The sequence below is a fragment of the Aotus nancymaae genome, unplaced genomic scaffold, assembly GCF_030222135.1.
Source record: "Aotus nancymaae isolate 86718 unplaced genomic scaffold, 86718_ANA_hifiasm-v0.15.2.pri h1tg000108l, whole genome shotgun sequence".
In the NCBI taxonomy this organism is placed as follows: Eukaryota; Metazoa; Chordata; class Mammalia; order Primates; family Aotidae; genus Aotus; species Aotus nancymaae.
The window spans coordinates 11391485-11417088 of NW_026988523.1; the positions used below are offsets into that span (position 1 = coordinate 11391485).

Below are 25604 nucleotides of genomic sequence, written 5' to 3' on the forward strand. Positions count from 1 at the left end.
CTTGAACTCCTGACCTCAGATGATCTGCCTGCTTGGGGCTACTAGAGTGCTAAGATTACAGGCATGAGCTACTGCACCTGGCCAGACTGTCATTTTTAATGAACAGAAACTTATTAGCTCACAGTTCTGGAGGTTGGAACGTTTCAGTATCAAGGTGCCAGCATCTGACAAGGGCCTTCTTGCTGCCTCATCATGTCACATGGCAGAAGGTAAAAGGGCAAGGAGAGAAGGCAAGAAGGGGCCAAACTTGCCTTTTCTTTTTTGAGACGGAGTCTGGCTCTGTTGCCCCGGCTGGAATACGATGGCATGATCTTCGCTCACTGCAACCTCCACCTCCCAGTTTCAAGCAATTCTGTGCCTCAGCCCCCACAAGTAGCTGAGATACACACATGCACCACCATGCCCAGCTAATTTTTGTATTTTTAGTAGAGGCGGGGTTTCACCATGTTAGCCAGGCTGGTCTCGAACTCCCAACCTCAGGTGATCTGCCTGCCTTGGCCTCCCAAAGTGTTGGGATTATAGGTCTGAGCCACTGTGCCTGGCCTCGAACTTGCCTTTTCATAACAGCATTAGTTCCACCCATGAGGGTAGAGCCCTCATGGCCTAATGACCTCTTAAAGACTCTACCTTGATATTGTTACAATAGCAATTTCAACATGAATTTTGGAGGGGACAGACATTGAAATGGTAGCAATTGGTGAAATAATTAAGGCAGATAGGTATCCTTAAAATAATTTTTTCCTAGTAAAAATTTTTTTAGACTTCAGAAACGCGTGAAGAAGGAAGTTTGTAGTACTCATTAACATCTAAGGATACATCCTCTTCTTAACTTAGTAGTGTACTTCATTCTAATCCTGTGTGTGTGTATTTTGTTTTCCTATAGATTTGAAGTAAAATAGGTTTTTCCTCCAACTTTTTCCCCCTACCCAGCATCATATCATAGGCATTTTCCCATTCCACTACATTTTCAAAACTGTTTTTAATAGCTGCATGGTATTCCTTTCAGTGAATGAACCATAATTTATTTCCCAATCACTGGACATTCAGATTGTTTAACATTTTTCCTGTTATAAACAGCACTGCAGTGAACATGTATGTAAATCTCTGTATATATCTCTGATTAGTTACCCAGAAACAATATCAAAACATGGTAATGTAGGCCGGGTGTGGTGGCTCACGCCTGTAATCCCAGCACTTTGGGAGGCCGAGGCAGGTGGATCAGGGGGTCAGCACTTGAAGACAAGCCTGGCCAAGATGGTGAAACCCCGTCTCTACTACAAATATAAAAATTTGAGCCGGGCGTGGTGGCAGGTGCCTGGAATCCCAGCTACTCAGGAGACTGAGGCAGAGAATTGCTTGAACCCAGGAGGCAGAGGGGGCAACAGAGCCAGACTCTGTCTCCAAAAAAAAAAAAAAAAAACAACATGACAATGTGGCTTATTATGTAGGGGTAATTCTAAGACAAAAATGATTTAAAGTATTTTACCTGATTTTTTTTTATTTTTGTCTGCCTAGCAGGCTTTCGACTCCATTTGACAATGAGAGGTTTTATGTACCTTGTTCTGTAACTTTTCTTCCAGCATTCGGGTTTCTACCTGGAACAGACTGAACTACCTAAAGAACGGTGTGCTAAAGTCTGCCTTAAAATCTGCCATGGCCCACGACCCCATCTCCCCAGTGCTCTCTGATCCTCATCTGGATGCTGTGGACCAGCGGCTCCTGAGTGTCCTGGTCACCGTGAAGCAGTGCACTGACCAGTTCGGGATGGACACTGTACTGGTGGAAGACAGGATGCCTCTCTCACACTTGTAATTCTCAACACAAAATAAGCGAAACTTCTTTTTACAAAGATAGAGAAACAGCACAATCAATTCCAAATGGTATGAGATGGATTGGAAATGGCCAGCAGCAAGTTCTGGTGACAGGGGACAGGGTGGCCTTGGATGTCTTTGGTGTTTTCTGTAGTGGAAACTAAAGCAAAGACCACAAGTCTCAGAGCATGGAGACATTCCTGCTGAGTCGCCTTCTGACTTCCTCGGCAATTGCCCATTCTAGCAGTGGGCATCATGGTTGGTCAGTCTTAATTCCCATGCCAAAGGACAAACAGAGGTGTGACATTTGGATGGATGAATGCCGGGACTGGCTCTGGAGCGTGTGTTTTGAGTTGAACCTTGCAGTCCTTTCTCCACGCTTGTGGATTTTGTGGAAACACTTTGCAATCTCGTGTGTCTTTTTTTTTTTTTTTTACCAAAACTAGTTAAATCGGAATGCTTACTGCCTCCTACAGAGTGGCAGCAAATAAAACCTTGCATTCCATCAAGCCAAAATAGCACACTCTGTTGGAGGAGATACATGTTCAGGATAGAATTGGAGGGAAGGACAAAAACAGGAAGATGTTTGGGCTTTTAAGCCATTGTGTAGTATTGTTTTGATGATCTTAGAGGAGGGAAGAAAAGACAGTCACTTGGTAGAAGCGATTGGGGAGATGACTGAACTATTGAAAAACAGGTTCCTTTGTATTTAGGTTCTTAAGGTATGGAAAAAGGAAAAACGACTTTACACCTAAGTAAATTCTGCATTCTCACAGTTGTGTCCCAATTAACCAAAAAGTTGTTTCTAGAGAAAATACTATTACCTTCTAAGCATGATTCTCTTATGGAGACTAATTCTTCCCCCTTTTGCCTAAAGCAGTCCTTTCCAAATTAACAAAGCAAACTGAATAATACCGTGAATAACAGGTGGCCTGTGGTCTCTGCCATCCTCATTTCTCTTCTGAAATGAATTTCCACCTCCGCCTGTAAGGCATTTTGTCACTGAAGCTGCTGTTCGCCAGAGATCTGCAACCTTTTTGTCCCTAATGAGAAAGGGACACGCCTACAAGTGAGAGTATATACCTTACTGGTGGCTGGACTTATCTTGTGATTTTGGAAGACTGGAAACAAAGATTTTTAAGCCGCAGCCTTTTTTTTTTTTTTTTTTCTTTTTTGAGACCAAGTCTTGCTCTGTCACCCAGGCTGAAGTGCAGTGGCACGATCTCAGCTCACTGGAATCTCCACCTCCCGGGTTCAAGTGATTCTCTTGTCTCAGCCTCCATAGTAGCTGGGATTACAGGAGCCCACCACCATGCCCAGCTAATTTTTATATTTTTAGTAGAGACAGGGTTTTACCATGTTGGCCAGGCTGATCTCGAACTCCTGAGCTCAGGTGATCCACCCACTTGGCCTCCGAAAGTGCTGGGATTACAGGCATGAGCCACTGTGCCGGGCGAAGATTTTAAGTCTTCTGAGCCTTGAAGTTGAGGAGGTTAAAAGGAAGATCCTTAAGATTTTGATTTATGGCAAATCCTAATTCCATCATTCAGTCTTGTTCGGAGTTTTGAACCCATGATGTTGGATTATGCTTCTTTCTCCTCTTAGCACTCTCAAATTTCAGGTTGCTGAAACACAGTTTTAGTTTTGTGTTCTGGCAAAGTGATCTCGACATGTAAGTAGTTGCAGTAAAACCTAGGGGCAAAGGAAGACAGGCCTGATGTGCCCACTCACCTGTGGACTCAGAGCTGTGTGCTTTGCTCCTGCAGCTTGTCGAGGTGCTGTTCCAGCTTTGCATTTCTGACAAGCAGAGGCGAATATTTAAACAGTGTGGTTGACTGCATTTAATGCCAGCCATTGGAAACTAGTTTTAGGCAACCACTGTTTCAAAAACGGCTTTAGAATTTATGCCCAATTTTCTTGCATTGAAAGATAACTGAGTAACCTGTAACTATTTTTAAATGGCATGAAATTAGGAAACTTTTGTATATTTTATATACATTTTTAGATGGACAGAACAATGGACTGAGTTATAAAAAGGGTATTGAATTTAAGAAGACAGAGACTAGTATAAAACACAGAATTAGTGTTAACCAAAGGAAGCATTGATTTCAGTGTTAAGGCTACTCACTGTAGCGTGTCCAGGGAAATTCACAGCTCAGTATGAGAATACCTTGTTAGTGCTCACCCATGAGCTTCCAGGAGCTAGCTGGGAGGAGATAATAGGAAGAGGTGTCAGCTCTGCTCTCCCTGTAAATGTTACGGATTTGTGGTCTTTCAAATACGTGACGCCTTTAGTATGCCACACTGAAATGAGTGAGAAGTCTTCTCAAACTGGGAACTTCGTAACATTGAAGGCAGAAGATTCTGCTAAGGAAAAAAGCAGACAGAAAATAAAATGTCTCATCCTTTCTTCAAAGCATTTGCACAAAATTTATCATTTCATTTTATTCCCACCTATTTTCAAAGTCGTGATCTTAAAAGGCATTCTGATCCATAAATTTAGAATTTTCATCCATAAAATTTAGCACTCTAATTCATAAAGTTAGAATTAAGCTAATAGAATGGTATCACATGGCACTGAGAATATAAACTTTTGTTCTAAGTCAGGATTGGAGTAAGCTGGAAAAGCATGGTTAGGCAAATCTTGGAGAAAACCAGCCATAAAGTTACAGTTCTAAACTTCAAACTGTTTGAAAGAAGAGGTGGGGGCCAGGCGCAGTGGCTCACGCCTGTAATCCCAGCACTTTGGGAGGCCAAGGCAGGCGGATCACCTGAGGCCAGGAGTTCAAGACCAACCTGGCCAACACAGTAAAACCCTGTCTCTACTAAAAATGCAAAAATTAGCCGGGTGCAATGGTGTACACCTGTAGTCCCAGCTACTCGGGAGGCTGAGGCAAGAGAATCGCTTGAACCCGGGAAGTGGAGGTTGCAGTGAGCCAAGATCCTGCCACTGAACTGCAGCTTGGGCAACTTTTTTAGACTCTGTCTTTAAAAAAAAAAGGGGGTAGATGCTTTTGTTAAGTTTTGCAACACTGTCCTCCTTACAGTTTATTTATTAGACTCTAAGGCTGTTACAGTCAAGTTGTTGCAGGGCTTGGGTCTGCTGTAAGTTAGGTGTGCCTACCAGACATCCAAAGGGAGATGTGGAGGCATTTTAATACCGTAAAACCAGGAAAATCAGAACTCATGGCCATTTTCTGCCCTCCTCCCACTTGTTAAAAATGTTTATTCTGAAGTTTGAGTGGCTAATTTGAGTATAAAGTTTTTGTTATAAAACTGTTCTTTAATATGAGCCTCCATTGTGAGTTTGGGGGAGGTGTAAATAATTTTCTGTGTAAAACAAATTCATAGGATCTGATTTGCTCAGAGTATTATTCAAGAATGTATTAATAAGGCATTGCTCCCTGTTTGCACTCAGGGTTAATATGTCAAATGAAATTTAGGAAGGAAATGGAAGAATTCAGGTACATTAATTGCATATTATTTTTGGAAAGGTGAATCTTACACGTGGCAATTTTTCAATGTCACCCGAAGCCCGCATTTTCTTCCAAAGAAATCCATTTTTTTTCTTAAAAAAGAAAATGCTCTTGCCTCCCCTTCCCATCTGCCGTGTCTCTTCAGTCTTTCTCCATCACTGTGTATTCTTTGACCAGTGAATGACCACATCTCAAAGATGGTAAAACAGCATCGTTGGTAAGCTCTCTTACATGCCTCATCCTGTGAGTTTGAGCTTCAGGAAACATGAGTTTTAAAGGTATATGTAATGTATATAGTCGTATATGTATTCTAGCAAGAAAAACATATTTATTTTGACAAAGGGGAACACTGACTTACATTGCTGAAGGACTTGCAGCTAGTGAAAGGTTCTCAGTCTCTGAGAGTGGGCCCTAATTAACATAAAGCCCATTCATTCAGCAAATACCTACTGAGCAACTCTAGTGTGCCAGCACAGGCCAGCCACACTAGTGAGCCAGGCACACCTGGCCTCATGAAACTCATTCTACGGGGGAAGGCCAGTTTTTTTCCCTTCAATTCCTCAAGTCTGGGTGGTGACAAGGTAGGGACTGGGTACTGGACTACCACAGGTTTTTAGGAACTAAGGTGTTTCTCATAAACACAAAATGTTGAGTGAAACTGGGAACAACTTACTGGGAAGCTAATTTATTTGCTTAAATGGAAAGTGTAGGAGCCACTGCCCTCTCTTTTCATCTGCCAAGGATTTCCTCTCAGAGCTGTTGCACAGACAGAGATTGTACTTAGTAAGATATCAAACAGAACAGATATGCATCTAAATTTCTAATGTGTTCTGTGGGTTTCAATTCTGAAAAAAGAAAATGAATAAAGATTTTAATAAATATTGATATCTGATCTTCTTCTTCTCTCTCCCCCTTCAGGATATTTCCAGTGCTTCCTATTTCAGTTTCCTTCCTGTTTTGTTAGGGGACAGAAGAAGATTACATGTTTTGTACTCAAACTTCCACAGGAACTGTTTCACAGTATCTGGTGGATAAGAGCTTTACATTTCCTCACCTGTCTTCCAGCAGTTCATACTAGATTGTAACTGTACCGAAGTTTTCCATGGGATCATTCTGAGGTGCTTTTGGAGTTAAAAATACTTAACTCCATTTTTACAGCTTCCTTAGAGGTAAAGAATTATGAATCCTGAAGAACTTGTCAGCATAATACGAAAAAGGCAGGAAGAGGCCAGTTGCCCTAATAATACATCTTAGGACACCTAGATTTTTAACTTTTGAAATAGAATCCATCATCATAAACCTCAACCAAATAACTGAGCAAAGTTCTTAAGATTTTTATTGGGCCAGGCATGGTAGCTCACGCCTGTAATCCCAGCACTTTGGGAGGTTGAGATGAGCAGATCACCTGAGGTCAGGAGTTCAAGACCAGCCTGGCCAACGTGGTAAAACCCCATCTCTACTAAACATACAAAATTAGCCAGGCATGGTGGCGCATGCCTGTAGCCCATCTACTTGGGAGGCTAAGGCAGGAGAATTGCTTGAACCTGGGAGGTGGAGGTTGTGGCGAGCGGAGATAACACCATTGCACTCCAGACTGGGCAATGAGTGAAACTCCATCTCAAAAAAAAAAAAAAATTAGTTGGACATGGTGGCAAGTGCCTGTAATCCCAGCTACTTGGGAGGCTGAGGCAGGAGAATCACTTGAACCCAGGAGGTAGAGGTTGCAGTGAGCTGAGATCACACCATTGCACTCCAGCCTGGGCGACGAGTGAAACTTCATCTCAAAAAAAAAAAAAGATTTTTATTTGCAGCATATTTGTGCTAATTTTTGTCATTTGTATGTGAATACATGTGGGAGGCTAGTAGACCTGGTCTGTGTATCTCACTGACTCACCACATACAAGTTATTTTCCAGGCTAGATTTCAGGATTCATTTGCTTCTCAAGAATATCAGAACGACTTGAGAAAGGTAGCTGGGAGTAGGGAGGGCGGGGCTCTGTTGCTGGGTAATTTTACCTAGTCTGTTTGCTTATAAAACTAATTTTTAGCAGCCTTCATTTTGTAAAATAGGTAGGAATGGTCATAATCACTGGATTTCCATGGGCAGGGTTTTGTAAGGTAAGTTGCAGTAAAAGCCCCAAGGAATAATGGTATTAAATCACAATTTGTGAGATGTTTGGTCTGTCATCGGTAGATCTTTGGGCCAGTGTGCTTCGAGCTGTGGGTACCACTGAGATGATGATAGTGACTGTCTTTTCCCTCAAAGAGCCTGCAGTCTAAACCTGCCAGGAAAAAAAAAAAAAAAAAAATGCTTGTGAGGCACCAAGTCCCTCAGGAATTATAGAAATCGCAGTGAGAATAAGAAACAGGAGAGGATCATGGAGGTGGGGATTGGGAGGGATTGGGTTAGGCAGGACCCACATTGAAAAAGGGGAGATTGATCCAGGCTTGACAAGAGGTGTGTATATGACCCCTGACTCCGGAAATGCAGAGCTATTTGCTTAGTGGATCCAGGGCTTCCTGGGCCTGTACTTTTAGTACCTGACTCACCAGAAATATCCCTTCAGAGGTTTCTCATTGTTCTAGGAAATGTTTGTGTGCCCTGTCTCTTGAGAGGACATTCTTAGTCCACTTCAAGTGCTGTATAAATGTTAAAGGAACATAGATGAGCTGGGAAATATTCCTGTAATGTTTTCAAGAGTTTGTTTCTTCGTAGAGATGGGGTCTCACCGTAGCCAGGCTGGTTGGTCTTAAATGCTTGACCTCAAGTTATTCGCCTGCCTCGGTCTCCCAAAATGCTGGGATTACAGTCACAAGCCACTGCACCAGGCCGAGACTTGCCTTTGACCCAGAGTGTTTCCAAGGCAGATGGTTCTGACTGCCTTCAGCGGGGTTGGGAAGATGTCTATTGTAAAGCTAGGTCACATTCAGATGACATCAGTAAAGGTGCATGTGCCCATTTTGCTTTAGGCTTTTTTTTTTTCGGATTGACAGTCTTGCTCTGTCGCAGGCTGGAGTGTAGTGCAATGGCACAATCATAGCTCATTGCAGCCTCAAACTCCTGAGCTCAAATGATCTTCCTCCCTCAGCCTCTCAAGTAGCTAGTATTACAGGCATGCACCACCACACCCCGATAATTTTTTATTTTTATTTTTGGTCTCAAACTCTGGCTCAAGCAACGCTTCTGCCTCAGCTTCCCAAAGTGCTGGGATTACAGGTATGAGCCATGACTCCCTGCACAGAAAGACCTTCGATTTTTTTTGTTTCATTTTTTTTACCTGGCAACTTTCATTTAAAGAAAGACCTTAAAGTGCAGGTTTTGATTCAGTATGTCTGGGGCCTGAGATTCTGCATTTCTGACAAGCTCCTGGGTGATGCCAGTGCTAGGGTTCTGGGACCACACTTGAGTAGTACCATAATGCTTGTAAAATCACAGCTGTCAGCCGGGCGTGGTGGCTCACACCTGTAATCCCAGAACTTTGGGAGGCCAAGGCAGGCAGTGAGGTCAGGAGTTCAAGACCAGCCTGGCCAACACGGTGAAACCCTATCTCTACTAAAAATATATATATACAAAATTAGCGGGGCATGGTGGCGTGCACCTGTAATCCCAGCTACTTGGGAGGCTGAGGCAGGAGAAGCACTTGAAATCGGAGGCAGAGGTTGCAGTGAGCCGAGATCGCGCCATTGCACTCCAGCCCAGGCAAAAAGAGCAAAACTCCGTCTCAAAAAAAAAAAAGAAAGAAAAAAAATCATAGCCGTCTGTAGTTTTCCCAGTAGCCTCTAGATGTCCTCGTCATCCATGAGATACAGCTCCTAGACCTTTAAAACCAGCACAGCCTCCAAGCCCTGAGACCAAAATGAATGTTCATTGAAATACTCAAGAGACTTGTCTAGAAACTGGTGTTTGGATTTATTGTTTCTACACAAAACTGACTGGTGAAAAAGTGTTTATCTCTTTTTTTTTTTAAAGGAAAAAATGTCTTCAAGTTGGTTGTCAAAGAACTTTGCAGCTAACCTACTTTATTTACCATGAGATGCTAAATCCAACTCAAAACATCTCAGAAATGAGCAGTTATCCCTATGGGAAAGTTAGAGTAGAGATAATTCTTTCCACAGATAATTAAAGAATTAAGAATTCTTTAATTCTTAAAACTTGGACTGTTTTAATAAACTGTTGTTACTACCAGTAAATTTTTCACCATAAATTCACATATAAACTTCACTAGTATTAAGCCATCCTAGCCTCCTGTATAGACCACCCAGAGCCTCCTCCAGGGCTGGGTAGATACAAAAATAAAAGTGACTATGTATTCAGTGTTGATGCCGCACTCACTGAATGAGCTCATTGAATCTTCACAGCAGCCCTATGAGGGGACTATTTTATGATCCCTTTTTTATAGGCGAGGAAACAGGCATAGGATGCTTCAGTAACACCCAGGGTTGCACAAATAGAAAATGGTAATCACTATACTAGACTGCCATTCAGACTCAAACGATGTTTGTTGAATGAGTTAATTTTTTTGTTTTGTTTTGTTTTGAGATGGAGTCTCACTCTGTTGCCCAGGCTGGAGTGCAGTGGTTCGATCTCAGCTCACTGCAACCTCTGCCCCCTGGGTTCAAGCCATTCTTCTGCCTCAGCCTCCCAAGTAGCTGGGATTACAGATGCCCACCACCACGCCATCTGATTTTGTATTTTTAGTAGAGATGGGTTTCTGCATGTTGGCCAGGCTGGTCTTAAACTCCCGATCTCAGGTGATCCATCCTCCTCGGCCTCCCAAAATGCTGGGATTACAGAGCCACCACACCCGGCCTAATTTTTTGTTTTCCAATAAGCGCTGTGGTGTGTGCATTGTTAACTGTTTCCGGTGGATTCCACAAGCTTGATGCACACAGTGGTGCCATGGCTGCTACTCTATGAAAAGTTTTTGACATCACACTGAATGAGACACTGCAAACATTTTACTTTTCAACTGAACCTTGTGGTGTCCTAGCAAAGGTGCTTATCTGGTTTTCGTAGGCATTTGAACGAAAGGCAGGCGCAAATTTGGTAAGCTGCTGAGAATGGAGCAGACCTGGCATTGGGTGTGATCTAAGAGACTGGGGTGAACAGGTGAGTCAAGTTCCCTGCGACATTGGTGAGACACGGTGCTAGTATTCACCTTACTGTCTGGAGGGCCCAAACTCAAAGCCACTAAACATATGACATTAGCCAAGTCCTCTGATCTCTCTAAACAGCAGTTTTCCCCTAAGGCAAGATGGCTTTTTGGCCATTGGCTGCAGTAAGCCAGGTGATTTTATTCATTTATGTATTTTCTATTTACAGCCATCAGAAAGCCAGGTGATTTTAAGCAATGCATTAAGCTCTTCTGAAATCTACCAACAGCCTTGTTCCAAGCTCCTCGCCATGGAGAAGAGCGCTGTAGTCTTTTGCCAGCGGTGTCGGATGGGCTGCTCAGTCACAGCACTTCAAAGTTGCAAACCTAGCCAGGAAAGTGCACACAGTACTTAGCCATATTTATTTGTTTATTTATTTGGAGACAGAGTCTTGCTCTGTCGCCATTCTGGAGTGCAGTGGCGCGATCTCGGTAAATCTTATGATTTACCCATGACTCGGGGGTTTCAAAAATCCAAACACCTCCAGACTGGAGCCCATCAATCAGCTTCCTCTTTCTTTTCTTGGACTCGGTTGCGGTTTCATTTCCCTCTGCGGATGAGCCAGGGCAACCTTGGCCGGGGACAGGCACCCAGCTGCGCCCTTCTTCCCAGGGCCTCTTCTCCACTCAGCTGACTCCCCTGGTCCGCCTACCGCTCCTGGCTGAGACGGTTTCCCTCCTTCGTCTAACAGGTTGGCGGGAAGTTGAGCGGCAGACGCGAGGCAGAGCATGAGTGTCCTTATTCCGTAGGCCTCTGATGGGCCACCAGAGCCGTCCGAAAGTCCTGGCGGAGTGACTGACAGTGGTCATTTCAAAGCCTGATTTCACCTTCTTTGCAACCAGTCACGACCCAGAATAAACTGCTTCCGGGAAGCCGGTTAGTTGCACTCGGCCTGAAGTGGGTCTTGGGGCCGCCTTTCGCGACCACAGCCAGGGTTTCAGGTTCCGGCCGGGGTCACGTGTGCGGAGGCTGCCAGTGCGCGCTCTGCCCGGCCCTCCGGTCGCCACAGCAACACCAATCCCGGGCTCACGCCCGCCCCCCACTCCAGTCCCCCCACCCCCGGCCGTAAGTGAAGCCGGCGAGCCCCGCGGCCGGAGGGGCCTGCAGCCCGGGGCCCGCCATGCTTCGCGGCCCGCGGTGCCCACTCTGGCTCTTTGTCCTGCTGCTGCTGCCGCTCCCGGGCGCGTCCGAGCCCAGCGGCGCTTCGAGGCCGTGGGAGGAGACCGAGGAGCCGCGCTCGGCCTGGGCCTGGCCGGGCTTCCAGCGCCTGAAGGAGCAGCTGAGGGCGGCCGCCGCCCTCTCCAAGCGGTACTGGACGCTCTTCAGCCGCCAGGTGTGGCCCGACGACTGTGACGAGGACGAGGAGGCAGCCGCGGGGTCCCCGGGTAAGACCCCGTGCCCGCGGCCGCCATTCGCTGTGGAGCAGGATGCCATCCGGGCGCGGCTGTGGTCGCCTCGCTCCTGCCCCGGGCGACGTCTCGGCCCGCAGTCCCGCTCCGCGCGGCCCCAGGTACCGGCTGTGGGCGCGGCAATCTCCGCGGAGCCGGGAGCCGGACACCGCCCGGCCCCACCCGCGGCCCCGGCACACCCCCTGGGGCCCGGCCGCCCGCCCCCGCCTCCCCCATCCCCGCTCCTCCCAGACTCGCTTGCACCGCCTGTGCCGCCTCCCAGCCCACCCTGGCGTCATTCGAAGGTGCTGCTCCTGACAGCTCTAGGGAACGTCCGCTGTGGACACGCCTGGTGACTGCCTTCTCCCCTGCTGCTTTCGGACGCAGGACTTGAGGGCCGACAGTGGGCCGAGCCCGGGCTGGGCGTTGGGATCTGAGTTCTGGGTGTCGCTCTGTCCCTGACAAATCGTGTGGCAAGGTTGCCTCATCACTGTCGCGCACCGGATGGTCTCCTCTCGGTCTCACGGCTCCTCCTTTTCCAGGCCGGCGCCTTCCCCTGTTGGGCCAGCGGTACCTGGATCTCCTGACCACGTGGTACTGCAGCTTCCGAGGCTGCTGCCCCAGTGGGGATTGCAGAATCTCCAACAACTTTACAGGTTGGACCCCGCTTGGCTTTAAGGGGCTGGGGATCTGTGGGGAGGGAGGCTGTCCAGGGGAAATGGTTGGATGCAAGGGACCTTTCGTCATCCTGCCCAGCCTCCGCACAAGCAGGAACTGTCACAGTCCGACTGAAGTTTTGGAATACCAAATACTTGAGTCAAGATGGCACTCGGGGATTTGAGCCTCTAGCTTAATACCCCAGGCAAACTGAGCTGTTTCGTGGATCTTGAGGATCCATGGGAATGCCATGAACAAGCGACACTCAGCTGAGCTGGGAGGAGGGAGCACTGCCAGGTGTCGGACAGGCCCCTCATTACCACCGCGTGTCCCCTGTCTAAACAGGTTTTCCTCTGCTTCTGCTAGCCCTGTCTCCAAATCCTGCAGCCTCCTGGCTGAGAGGAAGTTAGGCCTAGCAGAGAACTTTGCACCCCAGAGATGCTCTCAAGTGTTGGCTGAATTGAATGAGAATGAATAATATCAGGCTTCTCCATAAAACGGAGACCTGAAACCACACGATGGGAGCAGCCTCAGGACATGGGGGACAGGGTTCCTCCCCAGACTTCTGTGCCAACTGTTCTGGGTATCTGCAGGATCCTCAGGAAGGGTGATGCCACCCTCTCCCTGAGTCCCATCTTGATTTCTGAAACTCCAGAAAGTAGCCCTCGAGGCTGGGTGTGGTGGCTCACCCCTGTAATCCCAGCACTTTGGGAGGCCAAGGTGGTCAGATCACCTGAGGTCAAGAATTTGAGACCAGCCTGGTCAATATGGTGAAACCTCGTCTCTGCTAAAAATACAAAAATTAGCCAGGCATGGTGGTGGGCGCCTGTAATCCCAGCTACTCAGGAGGCTGAGGCAGGAGAATCGCTTGAACCCGGCAGGTGGAGGTTGCGGTGAGCCAAGATTGTGCCATTACACTCCAGCCTGGGCGACAGAGCGGGACTCCATCTCAAAAGAAAAGAAAAGAAAGTAGTCCTTGAATCCCGTCTACAGCAAGATCTGTCCTCTGGCTTCTTACTCTAAGGCCAAACAGGAGGAGTAACTGATCCCACCTGAGAGAGATTGAGTGGCTTGGTTTCTGGGCTGCTGGCTGTTGTGGGGGATGGACCTGTGTGTGCCTCTCACTGTGACTGCCTCTTTCCTGCCCTTAGGCTTAGAGTGGGACCTGAATGTGCGGCTGCATGGCCAGCATTTGGTCCGGCAGCTGGTTCTAAGTACAGTGAGGGGCTACCTAGAGACACCCCAGCCAGACAAGGCCCTTGCTCTGTCGTTCCACGGCTGGTCTGGCACAGGGAAGAACTTCGTGGCGAGGATGCTGGCAGAGAACCTGTATCGGGACGGGCTGAGGAGCGACTGTGTCAGGATGTTCATTGCCACGATCCACTTTCCTCACCCCAAGTATGTGGACCTGTACAAGGTAAGGCCCACCAGGGCTGGGGTGAGGCCTCTGTGCTCGGGGGAGACCCTCATGCCAGCCCTTCCTTGCAAGGTAGTAGGCTCTGGAGAAGCCTGGTGAGTTGGGGACAGGTGGCAGAACCTGTTACAGACAGAGTCACTCAGGGCCGTGAGCTTCTGGAGGTGACTGGCGTTCCAGACACCACTCCCTGCTCTGTCCCCTGAACAGCCACCCTCCAGAGGCCGGATGCTGCATGTTGATTTTTGTTGGGGAAGTAGTGAAATGTCACAGGCAGTGTAGAACAGAGAGAGGCAGGGGCCAGGCGCTGTGGCTCACGCCTGTAATCCCAGTACTTTGGGAGTCCAAAGTGGGTGAATCATGAGATCAGGAGTTCAAGACCAGCCTGGCCGACATAGTGAAACACTATCTGTACTAAAAATACAAAAATTAGTCAGGGGTGGTGGCACTCGCCTGTAGTCCCAGCTACTCAGGAGGCTGAGACAGGAGAATAGCTTGAACCCAGGAGGCAGAGGCTGTGGTGAGCCGAGATCGTGCCACTGCACTCCAGCCTGGGTGACAGAGCGAGACTCCAACTCAAAATAAAACAAAAAAACAGAAAAGCAAAAACTCCCAGTCTCTCCGCATGGACACACCCATGTCAGCTAAGGAGAGTTCACATTTTATGTGCTGCCTTTGGTGTGAACCTTTGTCCACGCTCTTTTATGTCATTGTGACTACGCTGGACAGAAAGTTGCGTATCCTGTCTTTTTAAAAAACAGGCCTGTCCTAGCTTACAGATTTTCCATGTCTTCCCATATGGGCTTATCATATACCAGCGAGTGGATGGACAGAAATTTCCTTGGCTATTTTGCTATTTTGGGTTTCTTCTAATTCAGACATGTAGTATTGAAAACGTACCGCCAGAGGACCGAACCCCTTTGAGCCTGACAGGGGACTGCACCTGGCTTTGGCTTTCTGTTCTAATATTTGGAATGTGCTCACCTGGGAAGATTCTGTCAGCATTAGAGGACAGAGACTTGCCCCCGTCTCCTGGCAGTTTCCATATGGCTTTGGAGGGCAGGGGCAGGTGGAGCTGGGCCTTTCCAGGATGAGCTATCTGGCTTAGACTGTGGCAAAACTGCTGTGACCCCAGCATCCCCACTATGAAAACTGGCATGGCACACCCTTACACTACGAGCCTTCCCCCACACAGGTGCACCCAGTAGACAGGGAGTGTGGGCCCTGGGGTGGGAGCTGGCTCTAAATAATATATTCCTTGCCCGTTTTGATGAACATTGCAAAGAACCGTCTTTTCACTTGAGGGTTTACTGTCTTGCCTGGGGCAAGGAACCCACCACAGCCCCTTTCGGGAGCCAAGTTGAAGGTTGGTTGGACCCAGAAAGTGCTTCAGCGGGCTTGCTCCCTTGAGATCTCAGCCCAGCCAGGCTGCCAGTGGGCGCTCTGCACCTGGAGTTCAGGGCAGGCTGGCTCCACTGTGTTTAGCTTTCAACCCCCAGCTTGCATGAGAATCACCTGGGAAGCTGATCAGATGCAAATATCCTAGGCCCGCCCCCACAGCTTGGCTCTGATAGGTTCCCAGGGTGAAACCCAGCCCCAGGAGGTCCATTGCACATGCCCAGGGGAGCCATGCCCGCAAGGCTGGAGGTGGAAGGCGTGGCCAGTTCCCCAGCTGCTCTCTATATCCCTTGCAGGAGCAGCTGAAGGGCCAGATCCGGGAGACGCAGCAGCTCTGCCGTCAGACGCTGTTCATCTTCGATGAGGCTGAGAAGCTGCACCCAGGGCTGCTGGAGGTCCTTGGGCCACACTTAGAACGCCGGGCCCCTGAGGATGACAGGGCCGAGTCTCCATGGACTATCTTTCTGTTTCTCAGGTGGGTTCTGGGGAACAGTGGTCAAGGGGGCTGGGGGACGGGAGGATACTAGCTGGCAGTGGAGGCTTCCACGCGTCCCCAGGTTCAGAACCTTTTCCTCAAGAAAAACCAGCACAAACTCCAGTACAGAAATGGTGGCTCATGCCTGTAATCTCAGCACTTTGGGAGGCCAAGGCGGGCAGGTCCCTTGAGTCCAGGAGTTTGAGACCAGACTGGGCAATGTGGTGAAACGCCGTCTCTACAAAAAATATGAAAATTTGGCTGGGCCCAGTGGCTGACGCCTGTAATCTCAGCACTTTGGGAGGCCGAGACGGGTGGATCACGAAGTCAGGAGTTCAAGACCACCCTGACCAATATGGTGAAACCCCCTCTCTACCAAAAATACAAAAATTAGCCGGGCATGGTGGTGTGAGCCTGTAGTCCCAGCTACTTGGGAGGCTAGGGCAGGAGAATTTCTTGAGCCTGGGAGGTGGAGGTTCCTGTGAGCTAAGATCGCGCCACTGCAGTCCAGCCTGGGTGACAGTGAGACTCCATCTCAAAAAAAAAAAAGTTTGGGCATGGTGACTTCTACCTATGTAGTCCCAGCTACTCGGGCGGCTGAGGTGGGAGAATCGCTTGAATCCACGAGATAAGGGTTGCAGTGAGCCGAGATTGGGCCACTGCACTCCAATCTGGGTGACAGATTCTTTGAAACAAATTCCCAAGGCAAGCCTGGTTAGAGAATGGCATAGTCTCCCATCAAGTCCAACATGGCCATTTCTTCCTCCAGCCTGGGAGGGTCTGTTTCTTCTCTGATCGTGAGAAGTCGTCACTGGCTTAAAATCCAGGGTATACGTGTGGAGAGAAACGTGCTTCCTCTGAGTACCTGTAGTTCGGTTGTGGTGCTGCCACGCAGGACCCAGTCTCTTCATCACTGCACTGCAGCTGCTGTGCTTTTGTTGACATGTCTTTGTGGGAGGCCAACTTAGAAATAACTTGTCCAACCTGATCTTTTTGTGGAGGCTCCAACTGGGGGAGTCCTGTGTCTGTTACAGGTCGAGTGTGGGCCCTTGTTGACCCAATTTGAAGGTTTCACAACAGCTTGAGCGTCGGTAGAAGTCAAACCAAGTGGTCCCTTCCCAACTCCACTCCGCCCTCGCCTTCCTTAGGCCAGCACTTGCTTGCTGGGGAGTTTTCCCAAGCTGCAGGGTGCAGGATGAGGAAGTTGGTGGTGGGGGTGAGGGATGCTGATTTTCATCCTAGCTTGGGGAGTGTGGTGGGTGAAGGGGTGAGCAGTGGAGGGCAGATCTTCAGTGTGGATTCACTAGAAGTGAAATGGGCCAGGTGCAGTGGCTCACACCTGTAATCCCAGCATTTTGAGAGGCCGAGGCAGGTGGATCCTGAGGTCAGGAGCTCGAGACCAGCCTGGCCAACATGTCAAAACCCTGTCTTTACTAAAATTACAAAAATTAGCTGGGTACTGTGGCGCATGCCTGTAATCCCAGCTACTCGAGAGGGAGGAGAATCACTTGAACCCAGGAGGTGGAGGTTGCAGTGAGCTGAGATAGCGCCATTGCACTCCAGCCTGGGCAACAAGAGCGAAACTGCGTCTCAAAAGAAGTGAAACAGGTTTAAACTGTTGCTGGGTTGGAATTTCTGTGTGGTGATGGGAAGCCCTTCCTGGTTTGTAGGTAAAGCTGTGGAGGCTTAGAATGCGGGGCGCCCAGGTTGATTAAGAGGAGAGAGAAACCTCTTGTGTGATTTGAGTGGCCAGAACGAGGAAGTGTGGATAGTCAGTTCTTCAAATTAGTTCTTATGCCCACATTCTGTACTGTTTATTTCCACCTGGGGAGGCAGCCAGGCTTAAATCTTCTGTTGCAATGAGTCAGGTGGAGGCTGCAGCATGCAGACGAGCCCGAACAGAGGAGTCACCTGGGTGCTCTATAGCTTCTGCACCTGAGCCCTGGGTGGGGACGTCCACGGGACCCTCTGACCCCCCATGCGGAAGCCAGTCCTTCCCACGGCACAGGGCGAAGCATGGTGACCCCGCCTTAGGCCTCCCTTTCCCTTCTGCAGGAATCTCTCGTGTGTGTGTGTGTGTGTGTGTGTGTCGACCTCCTCCCTTTCCCTGACGGGGGTCTGCTGGCCTCAAGTGGTGCCAGCCAGGCAGATTCTCCCACTTCTCAGCTTGGAAAACCTCACCTAGGCCACGATTGCCTAATGTGACCCGGTGACCCTGCAGTCTCTAGGCAAACATTAGCCTTTGTATTTTGGCCATCGACCCGATGGCAGCACCCTCCAGCCCCTGGCCAGCCGCCTGTCCTTTCCCCCAGTGACCCGGCCTCGGTGGACTTTGCGAGGTCATGTGATCGTCTGCAGGTTGCAGGTGGGGCCGGCTTGCGGAAAAGCCGCCCTGCCAGACTCCTCCAGGCCACAGCAGGATGGGGAGGTCCCCCAGGAGTCTCTGAGCTTGAGGGAAGAGGACGCATAACTGTGACAAGGATGTGAAGGAAAAATGAAAGATGTGTCGTTGGGTTCTAGTGGCTGTGGTGTGGGCCTGTACCCAGCCTTGGAGAGCCAGGTCCCCCCTCCAGCCGTAGGCTGGGCTGACATAGTCTGTCCCAGGCTGTCCAGGGCGCAGACTCACCCTCTGAGGCTCTCAGGTGGGCTGGCGATGTCTCGGGGAGACACTGTGTTGACATTGGAATCTCTGGATTTGATTTCTGTAATGTGCTTCAATTAATCATCCTTTGTAGTAAGGATTCTTGGATGTGAAAGAAAAGCACAGCTGATTCAAACTGCTAGAGTGACCAAGTCACACTATGTGAAGAGCAGCCGTTTCATTCTGAAATAAATTCGAAACCCGCCGTTTGAAGTGAGTTGCCAGTGGCTTTGCTGGCCTCCCCCTGGTGGCAGAAGAGAGGAGGTGGCAGCTGAAGCAGGGAGTTGAGTGTGTGTGGTGCTCCCTTTGTCTGGGCTAGGGAATCTGGGGTCTGGTGGCTGGGCACCAGGAAAGTAACATTAACTACTTCGCCTGTGTCTGCCAAATACAGAAGGCTGCAGGCACGGGGTCACCTGGCAGGACAGGAACGTCGAACTCTGCGATGGGAGCTGTAAAGTGACAAGGGTGATTACAGCCTGTTTCCTTTGTGGTGTTGTCAGGAAAAGGATAGAAAGGAGTTTGAAAAATTAGAGAACTACACAAATAGAACTTACTCATGGAAGCATAGCTCCCAGTGTGTCTGTTGGCTGCCTGTTGATTCACGAGAGGACAGCTTAGATTGGTCCAGTCCTTGTTTTATAAATGAGGACACTAAGGCTCAAAGAGATGATGTGTCTATGTCTGTTCTTTATTTAGGAAGCACGTAGCAGTTAACATGGGGTTTGTTACAGCAACAAGCAGTTCTGTCTGGCGAGGCCTTAAGTCCCCAGACTTAAGGGGTCTTAGGGATAAGGGCTGGTGGATGTTGGCCAGGGGAGAGGGCTGGTTGAGACAGGTGCCCTCTGGCCCCTGCAGATTTCCCAGTGACCCAGGCTAGTAGTGACCTGTGGAAGGGAATTGAGGTGTTCCAGGAAGACAGTGTCTGTCTAAAGATAAAACGCTGGTGCCAGAGTGGCAGTCCTGAAAATGATGGGGGGGCGGTGCATACAGAGGGGCCCCAAGTTATGGGTCGGTGGGTGAGATAAAAACCTGTAAAATGGTGGAATAAAAGGGACTTTGGCTGTGGGACAAACCAGGAGAGATTGAGAAGGGTGGAGATGGTGCAGACACAGGTGCGGAGATGTCCTTTTATTTACTAAAGGCTGAGTGCCTGATGCGTGCAAAGCACTGGGGTTACAGAAATAAATAAGCCAGCTTCCTGCTCTCAAGCAGCTGACAGGGGAATGGAGAAGGCCTTGGAGTCTGTGCCCCTGGGGCTGGGTGAGGGAGTACCATGGTGTTGGCTTCACAGCACCCTGGATCCTGCTCTCCAGCCCCTGCCAGGGTGAACAGTGCTACCTGCCTCTGCCTCCTGTGGGGAATGCAGGATGGGCTAATGCCGTGGCAGCAGGGTTTTGCCTCAGCTGTTGCAACTGTGGCTGCTCCTGTGTGCATAGATGGCCTTCCTGCAGCAGCGGCAGAGTCAAAGTGGAAGAGTCTTGTGAGCAGCTTCCCTATGGGCAGGTGTTGGAGGAAGCCTGGCTGAGCGGCTGATCTTGAGCACCTTTGTTCCTGCCGGGCTCCTCCAGTGGGGAGCTGTCTTCCTGTAAATTCTGGTTGTGAAAGGCACATTGGCACCTACCCCTATGAGGAGGCACCTGGCTAGACAATCTGGCAGTCTGAGCTTACCTGCGTGGCAGGGAAGGATGCCTGCCTAGCCTCAGCCTCTGCCCCATGGTTGAGGCAGGGAGGGAGAGAACCAGGCAGCTCCCCATTTCCCAGGAGCCCCCATGGAGCCTGGTGCACAGGATGCAGTCATAGGCTAAATGAGCAAAGACATTGAGTTAATATGCCGGTGGGTGTCATGGGGCTTTCAGAGCTGGGTGAGGAGGGAAAGAGATGGAGATACTGGATCTGCACTCCTAACCTGCTTTCCCTGTCCTTGAGCCTCCCTCATTCTGCTGGACCTGAGGAAAATGCAAGGGAGGCCGGGCACTATGGCTCATGTCCGTCATCCCGACACTTTGGGAGGCTGAAGTGGGAGGATCACTTGAGCCAAGGAGTTGGAGACCAGCCCGGGGAACATAGTGAGACCTTGTCTCCACACAAAAATTAAACTAGGGCTGGGCACGCCTTTCATCCCAGCACTTCGGGAGGCTGAGGCGGGCGGATCACCTGAGGTCAGGAGTACGAGACCAGCCTGGCCAACATGGTGAAACCCTGTATCTACTAAAAATACAAAATTAACCTGGCATGGTGGTGTGTGCCTATAATCCCAGCTCCTTGGGAGGCTGAGGCAGGAGAATCTCTTGAATCTGGGAGGCAGAGGCTGCAGTGAGCAGACATCACGCCATTGCACTCCAGCGTGGGCAACAAGAGTGAAACTATGTCTCAAAAGTAAAAGCTGGGTATGTTGGGATGTACCTGGGAGGATCAGCTGAGCCTGAGGAGGGTGAGGCTGCAGTGAGCTGAAATCATACCATTGTATTCCAGTCTGGGTGACAGAGTGAGACTCTGTCTTCAAAGAGAGAGCAGGGGTAGGTGTGAGTGCACTGATGCGGAGATGGGCAAGGCTTTGGTTTGTTTAAGGAGCTGGTGGAGCTGGCTGAGGCTGCAACCCAGGGAGGGGAGGTGGGGGAAGAGGATGCTTGGGCTGGGGCGGGCGGAGGAGGATGTGCACCCAGGTTCAAGCCTCCACTACCTCCGTCCCAGCTTCCCTGCTGGATTGCATCCTCTCTCCTTATCCCCTTTCTCCCTCCTGTCTCTAGCCCAAATCTCTTTCTGTGCTTCAGACCCATCATTCCAGTTATTCAGTGGTATCACAACCTGAGAGAGAGCACAGGCAAGCAGAAACCATTCAAACGTGTGTAAAACCAAGCTTTCATTTCCACCCTTCTATGTTCCACCTCTGTTAAGGGGGACAGCAAGCAGCTTGAGGCTAACATGTTCTTTGATGACCTCCTTTCACTTCTCACGTCCATCAATTATAGCGTTTCTCAATTGCGCCTCTGTAACTAATTCTTACCCTCCTTTCCCTCCCTTCTCCATGGTCCCTAAGCTCAAATCCATGTACGTGACAAAGGCCTCCTCTCCCTAGCCTTGGCTAGCATTTTATGCCTCTGCTCCTCCGGTTCCTCTAAGCAACTTAAGCCCCTGAACCCCGCAAGCCCTCTGCTGCATCCATGCCTGACCCATCCCTTCCCTGCCAAGTGTCTGATGATTACTACTTGGTCTTTGTTTGCTCAGAAGCCTTCTCCTTAGAACTTGGTCACTCCTCCATTAGTGCTTGCCATACTGTCCTGGAACTGAATACATGGATGCCCCTCAGACCACACAGAAGGAAGGGGAAGAGCCACTTCTTAGCATCTTGATGCTCCCTGCACCTAGCAGTCTCAGTGTGTCTCAAAAGGGAACGAGAGAGAGTGGGTGGCCAAGCTGGACAGTGTCTTCTGTGCAGACCTTGGAGTTGTGACAAGGTCTCCTGGAAGAGAGAGAAGGCTCACGCCCCTCAGCCTCCATTCTTCCAGCCACCCACGCATTGGCTTCAGTGGTCACATAACAAAGAAATGGGTTAACAAGCTCTTGTCTCCTTCAGTAATCTCAGGGGCGATATCATCAATGAGGTGGTCCTAAAGTTGCTCAAGGATGGATGGTCCCGGGAAGAAATTACGATGGAACACTTGGAGCCCCACCTCCAGGCGGAGATTGTGGAAACCAGAGGTAAGTAACTGACACACAGCCACACAAAAAAATATGCCTCTGGTTAGAGCCACAGCTGGGGTTAATTAACGTGTTTGTTGGAATGTGTGTTTATGAGGCCCATAGGGTACTTGGCACCACAGAGGGCAGACCATAATCATCTCATATCATCAACCTTGCAATAGTAGGCACAGGAAAAGTGCTAAGAAAGCCTGAGCTCCTTTTCTGGAAATGCTTGGAAAGAATAGTTTGCAGTAGCTCCAAGAGTCTCACTAGGAGACTTTACCTAAAGGAGACACAGCTGTGGAGTTCTTGACACACACTGCAGACAGCACTCCTGGAGTTGAGGCGAGATCCAACCTTGCCCAGCCCTTCGGTTTGGGGACACCTTAAAACCCCAGCTGAGGCTCACACCTGTAGTCCCAGCACTTTGGGAGGCTGAGGCAGGCAGATCACTTGAGTCTAGGAGTTCGAGACCAGCCTGGCCAACATGGTGAAACCCCGTCTCTACCAAAAATATAAAAGTTGGCCAGGTGCCACCGTGTCTCACGCCTGTAATGCCAGCACCTTGGGAGGCCAAGGTGGGCAGATCACGAGATCAGGAGATCAAGACTATCCTGGCCAACATGGTGAAACCCTGTTGCTACTAAAAATAAAAAAATTAGCTGGCAGGTGCCTGTAATCTGGGAGGCTGAGGCACAAGAATTGCTTGAACCCAAAAGACAGAGGTTTCAGTGAGCCAAGATTGCGCCACTGCACTCCAGACTGGTGACAAACCTAGACTCAGTCTGAAACAAAAATACAAAAATTAGCTGGGTGTGGTGGTGTGCACCTGTGGTCCCAGTACTCACTCAGAGGCTAGGATGGGAGGATCCCCTGAAACCAGGAGGTGGCGGGTGCAGGAAGCCAAGACAGCACCACTGCACTGCAGCCTGGGTGACAGAGTGAGACCCTGTTTAAAAGAAACACACAGCAACGCCCCTCCCCTCACCCCCAAATTCAGCTAGGTTCAGCCCCAGGTCAGACTCCATGTAACTCTGATCTTGATTTCAGACAATGGCTTTAGCCACAGCCGTCTTGTGAGGGAAAACCTGATTGACTACTTCATCCCCTTCCTGCCACTGGAGTACCGTCACGTCAGGCTGTGTGCGCGGGATGCCTTCCTGAGCCAGGAGCTCCTGTATACAGAAGAGACACTGGATGAAATCGCCCAGATGATGGTTTATGTCCCCAAGGAGGAACAGCTCTTTTCTTCCCAGGGCTGCAAGTCCATTTCCCAGAGGATTAACTACTTTCTGTCATGAAGGCTAGACAGAGACTTCCTGGAGCTGCCTTTCTTCCACTAACAGCACCCTGGGACCTGTAGGAGCACCCCGTTTGGAACTGTGAGGTGTTTGAGGGAGCGCGGACTGGTACCCAGCAGTTATTAACACACAACTGGTGTGTAAAAGGTAGGCCTTACATAAGAAGCAGAGCCAATCCTTTTTTTTTTGAGGTCCCACTGAGATAGGAACTTGGATCGCTAGATTCAAAGAAACAGCCAATTCTTGACATCACTTGGTGCCTTAAAGACACACATTCCAAATGGAATGTGGTTGAAGCAAGTGGGCCAGGTGGCTGCTCAACAAATCCCAAGGGCTTCTTATGGTCTCCTTAGCATCTTAGCTCTTCTACAAGGAAGAGCATGGGTGTTGGGCCTCAGAGGCTGTAGGGTCCTTGGGTTACAGAGCAGGAGAGAATGAAGTTCTGTGACCCGGAGGTGGAGCGTAGACTCTAGGTTTGCGGGCTGGGGGGCTTTCAAATTGGCACTCCCAGAGGAAAGCCGAGCTGCTTCTGATGTGAGCAGATCAGCCAAGAGCCTGAGGCTGAAGGGAAAAGTGCGCAGAGGAAGATGTTTTATAAATCATGTCGGTGTGAGCCAAGAGTTATTATGCTCTACAGATTTGGAGGGGAGGAAAAACTTTTTAAAAACAATTAGGGGTCTGGACATGTTATATGTAAAGATTAAAATTTTCTATTTTTCTAAAATCCTTGGCCTACTTTCTTACTGTTTCTAAGATCTAGCAGAATTTCAAATGCTGGATAATCCTAATGAGGCCTGGCAGAGACAGGGCAGATACTGGCACGGAGCTGGCAAGGTATGTGACTGGTCTGCCTGTCTGTCTACATCAGTTTGCTTTGGGACCACATTGGTGGAGCCGGGTTATGCCAACCTCCTACTGAAGAGGCTTCGACAGCATATTGCTCTTACATATGAAAATGTTCACTCCTGAACTCTCAGCTGTAAAAAGAAAAGCAGTCATTTCTGAGGATTAAATGGCATCGTGGGCCAGGCGCGCTGGCTCACGCCTGTAATCCCAGCACTTTGGGAGGCAGAGGAGGGTGGATCATCTGAGATCAGGAGTTCAAGACCAGCCTGACCAACATGTTGAAACCCTGTCTCTACTAAAAATATAAAAATTATTAGCTGAGCGTGGTGGCAGGCACCTGTAATCCCAGCTATTCAGGAGGCTGAGGCAGGAGAATTGCTTGAACTTGGGAGGCGAAGGTTGCATTGAGCCAAGATTGCACCACTGCACTCCAGCATGGGCAACAGAGCGAGACTCTGTCTCCAAAAAAAAAAAAAAAGCCACCATGTAGACACGTAGCATTGTGCCTACACACAGTGTTGATTATGTGCTTTCCCCCTTTTCTTGGTTCTTCTCCCATGCTTCTGGAATAACAGGTCTTTTTTTCTATGTGTTTTATATTATATACACATACACACAGACATATATACATATAAAGATAGAATCAGGGTCTCACTATATTGCCCAGGCTAGTCTGGAACTCCTGGGCTCAAGCTGTCGTCCTGCCTCAGCCTTCCAAAGTGCTGGGATTACAGGCGTGAGCCACCACACCCAGCCTTTTTTGTCTTTTCTACTTGTCGTCACCTCATGTCCTTTCTTAAAGCCTTCCTCAGAAATCACCTGAAATCAGAAGTTCAAGACCAGCCTGGCTAACATGGTAAAACCCCATCTCTACTAAAAATGTAAAAATTGGCCAGGTTTTCTGGCACGCACCTGTAGTTGCAGCTGCCGGAGAGGCTGAGCAGGAGAATCAATCACTTGAACCCGGGAGGCGGTCACTGAAGTGAGCTGAGATCACGCCATTGCACTCCAGTCTGGATGACGAGCGAAATTCCATCTCAAAATAAAAAAATAAAAGCCTCCTCAACCCTCTTTCAGTTCTAACAAATGGAAACACTTCTGTCTCTCCCTCATTCAACACTTCATTTTGCTCATTTACTCAACTGCCTCGAGGTTAGAAAGTATCTAGCCTGAGCCACATTAGGTACTCAAATATTCAAATCAATAAAAAAGGGTTTAGTTACATACCCCTCATGGGATACAAGTGAACTCGGCCTGACTGCACAGTCAGGGGGGGCCAGTGTTGGCTGCTGGCTCACTGGCTTTCCGTCTCGAGCATCCCGGAAGATGCAAGCCACCCGATCCTACGGCACACCAGGCTCA

The 25604-nt window shown here is 49.2% G+C and overlaps 2 protein-coding genes across 5 annotated transcripts in view; both read left to right on the top strand.

Annotated features, from left to right (window-relative positions):
* The window catches only part of FAM20B (FAM20B glycosaminoglycan xylosylkinase), a 48495-nt gene extending 42323 nt beyond the window's left edge, over positions 1–6172 (top strand). For all 4 annotated transcript variants that reach the window (XM_012444518.3, XM_064370791.1, XM_021668103.2 and 1 more), the window contains exon 8: positions 1581–6172. In XM_012444518.3, the coding sequence (XP_012299941.1) occupies positions 1581–1812 (232 nt within the window). In that variant the 3' untranslated portion in view covers positions 1813–6172. The remainder of the gene's footprint in view (positions 1–1580) is intronic.
* Positions 6173–11502: 5330 nt separating this feature from the next.
* TOR3A (torsin family 3 member A) lies at positions 11503–25597 on the top strand. Its single transcript, XM_012444520.2, has 6 exons — positions 11503–11826; positions 12372–12485; positions 13638–13903; positions 15595–15773; positions 21989–22113; positions 23146–25597. Exons 1-6 carry the CDS (start codon positions 11562–11564, stop codon positions 23394–23396), a joined length of 1200 nt encoding a protein of 399 aa, XP_012299943.2. The 5' UTR covers positions 11503–11561; the 3' UTR covers positions 23397–25597.
* The last annotated feature ends 7 nt before the right edge of the window (positions 25598–25604 follow it).

Excerpts from the sequence above, each read along its gene's own strand:
- TOR3A (XM_012444520.2), top strand. The coding sequence starts at position 11,562 with ATGCTTCGCGGCCCGCGGTGCCCACTCTGGCTCTTTGTCCTGCTGCTG. Across the intron at positions 12,486-13,637 it reads AATCTCCAACAACTTTACAG|GCTTAGAGTGGGACCTGAAT; the intron begins GTTGGACCCCGC and ends TCCTGCCCTTAG. Across the intron at positions 13,904-15,594 it reads AGTATGTGGACCTGTACAAG|GAGCAGCTGAAGGGCCAGAT; the intron begins GTAAGGCCCACC and ends TATCCCTTGCAG.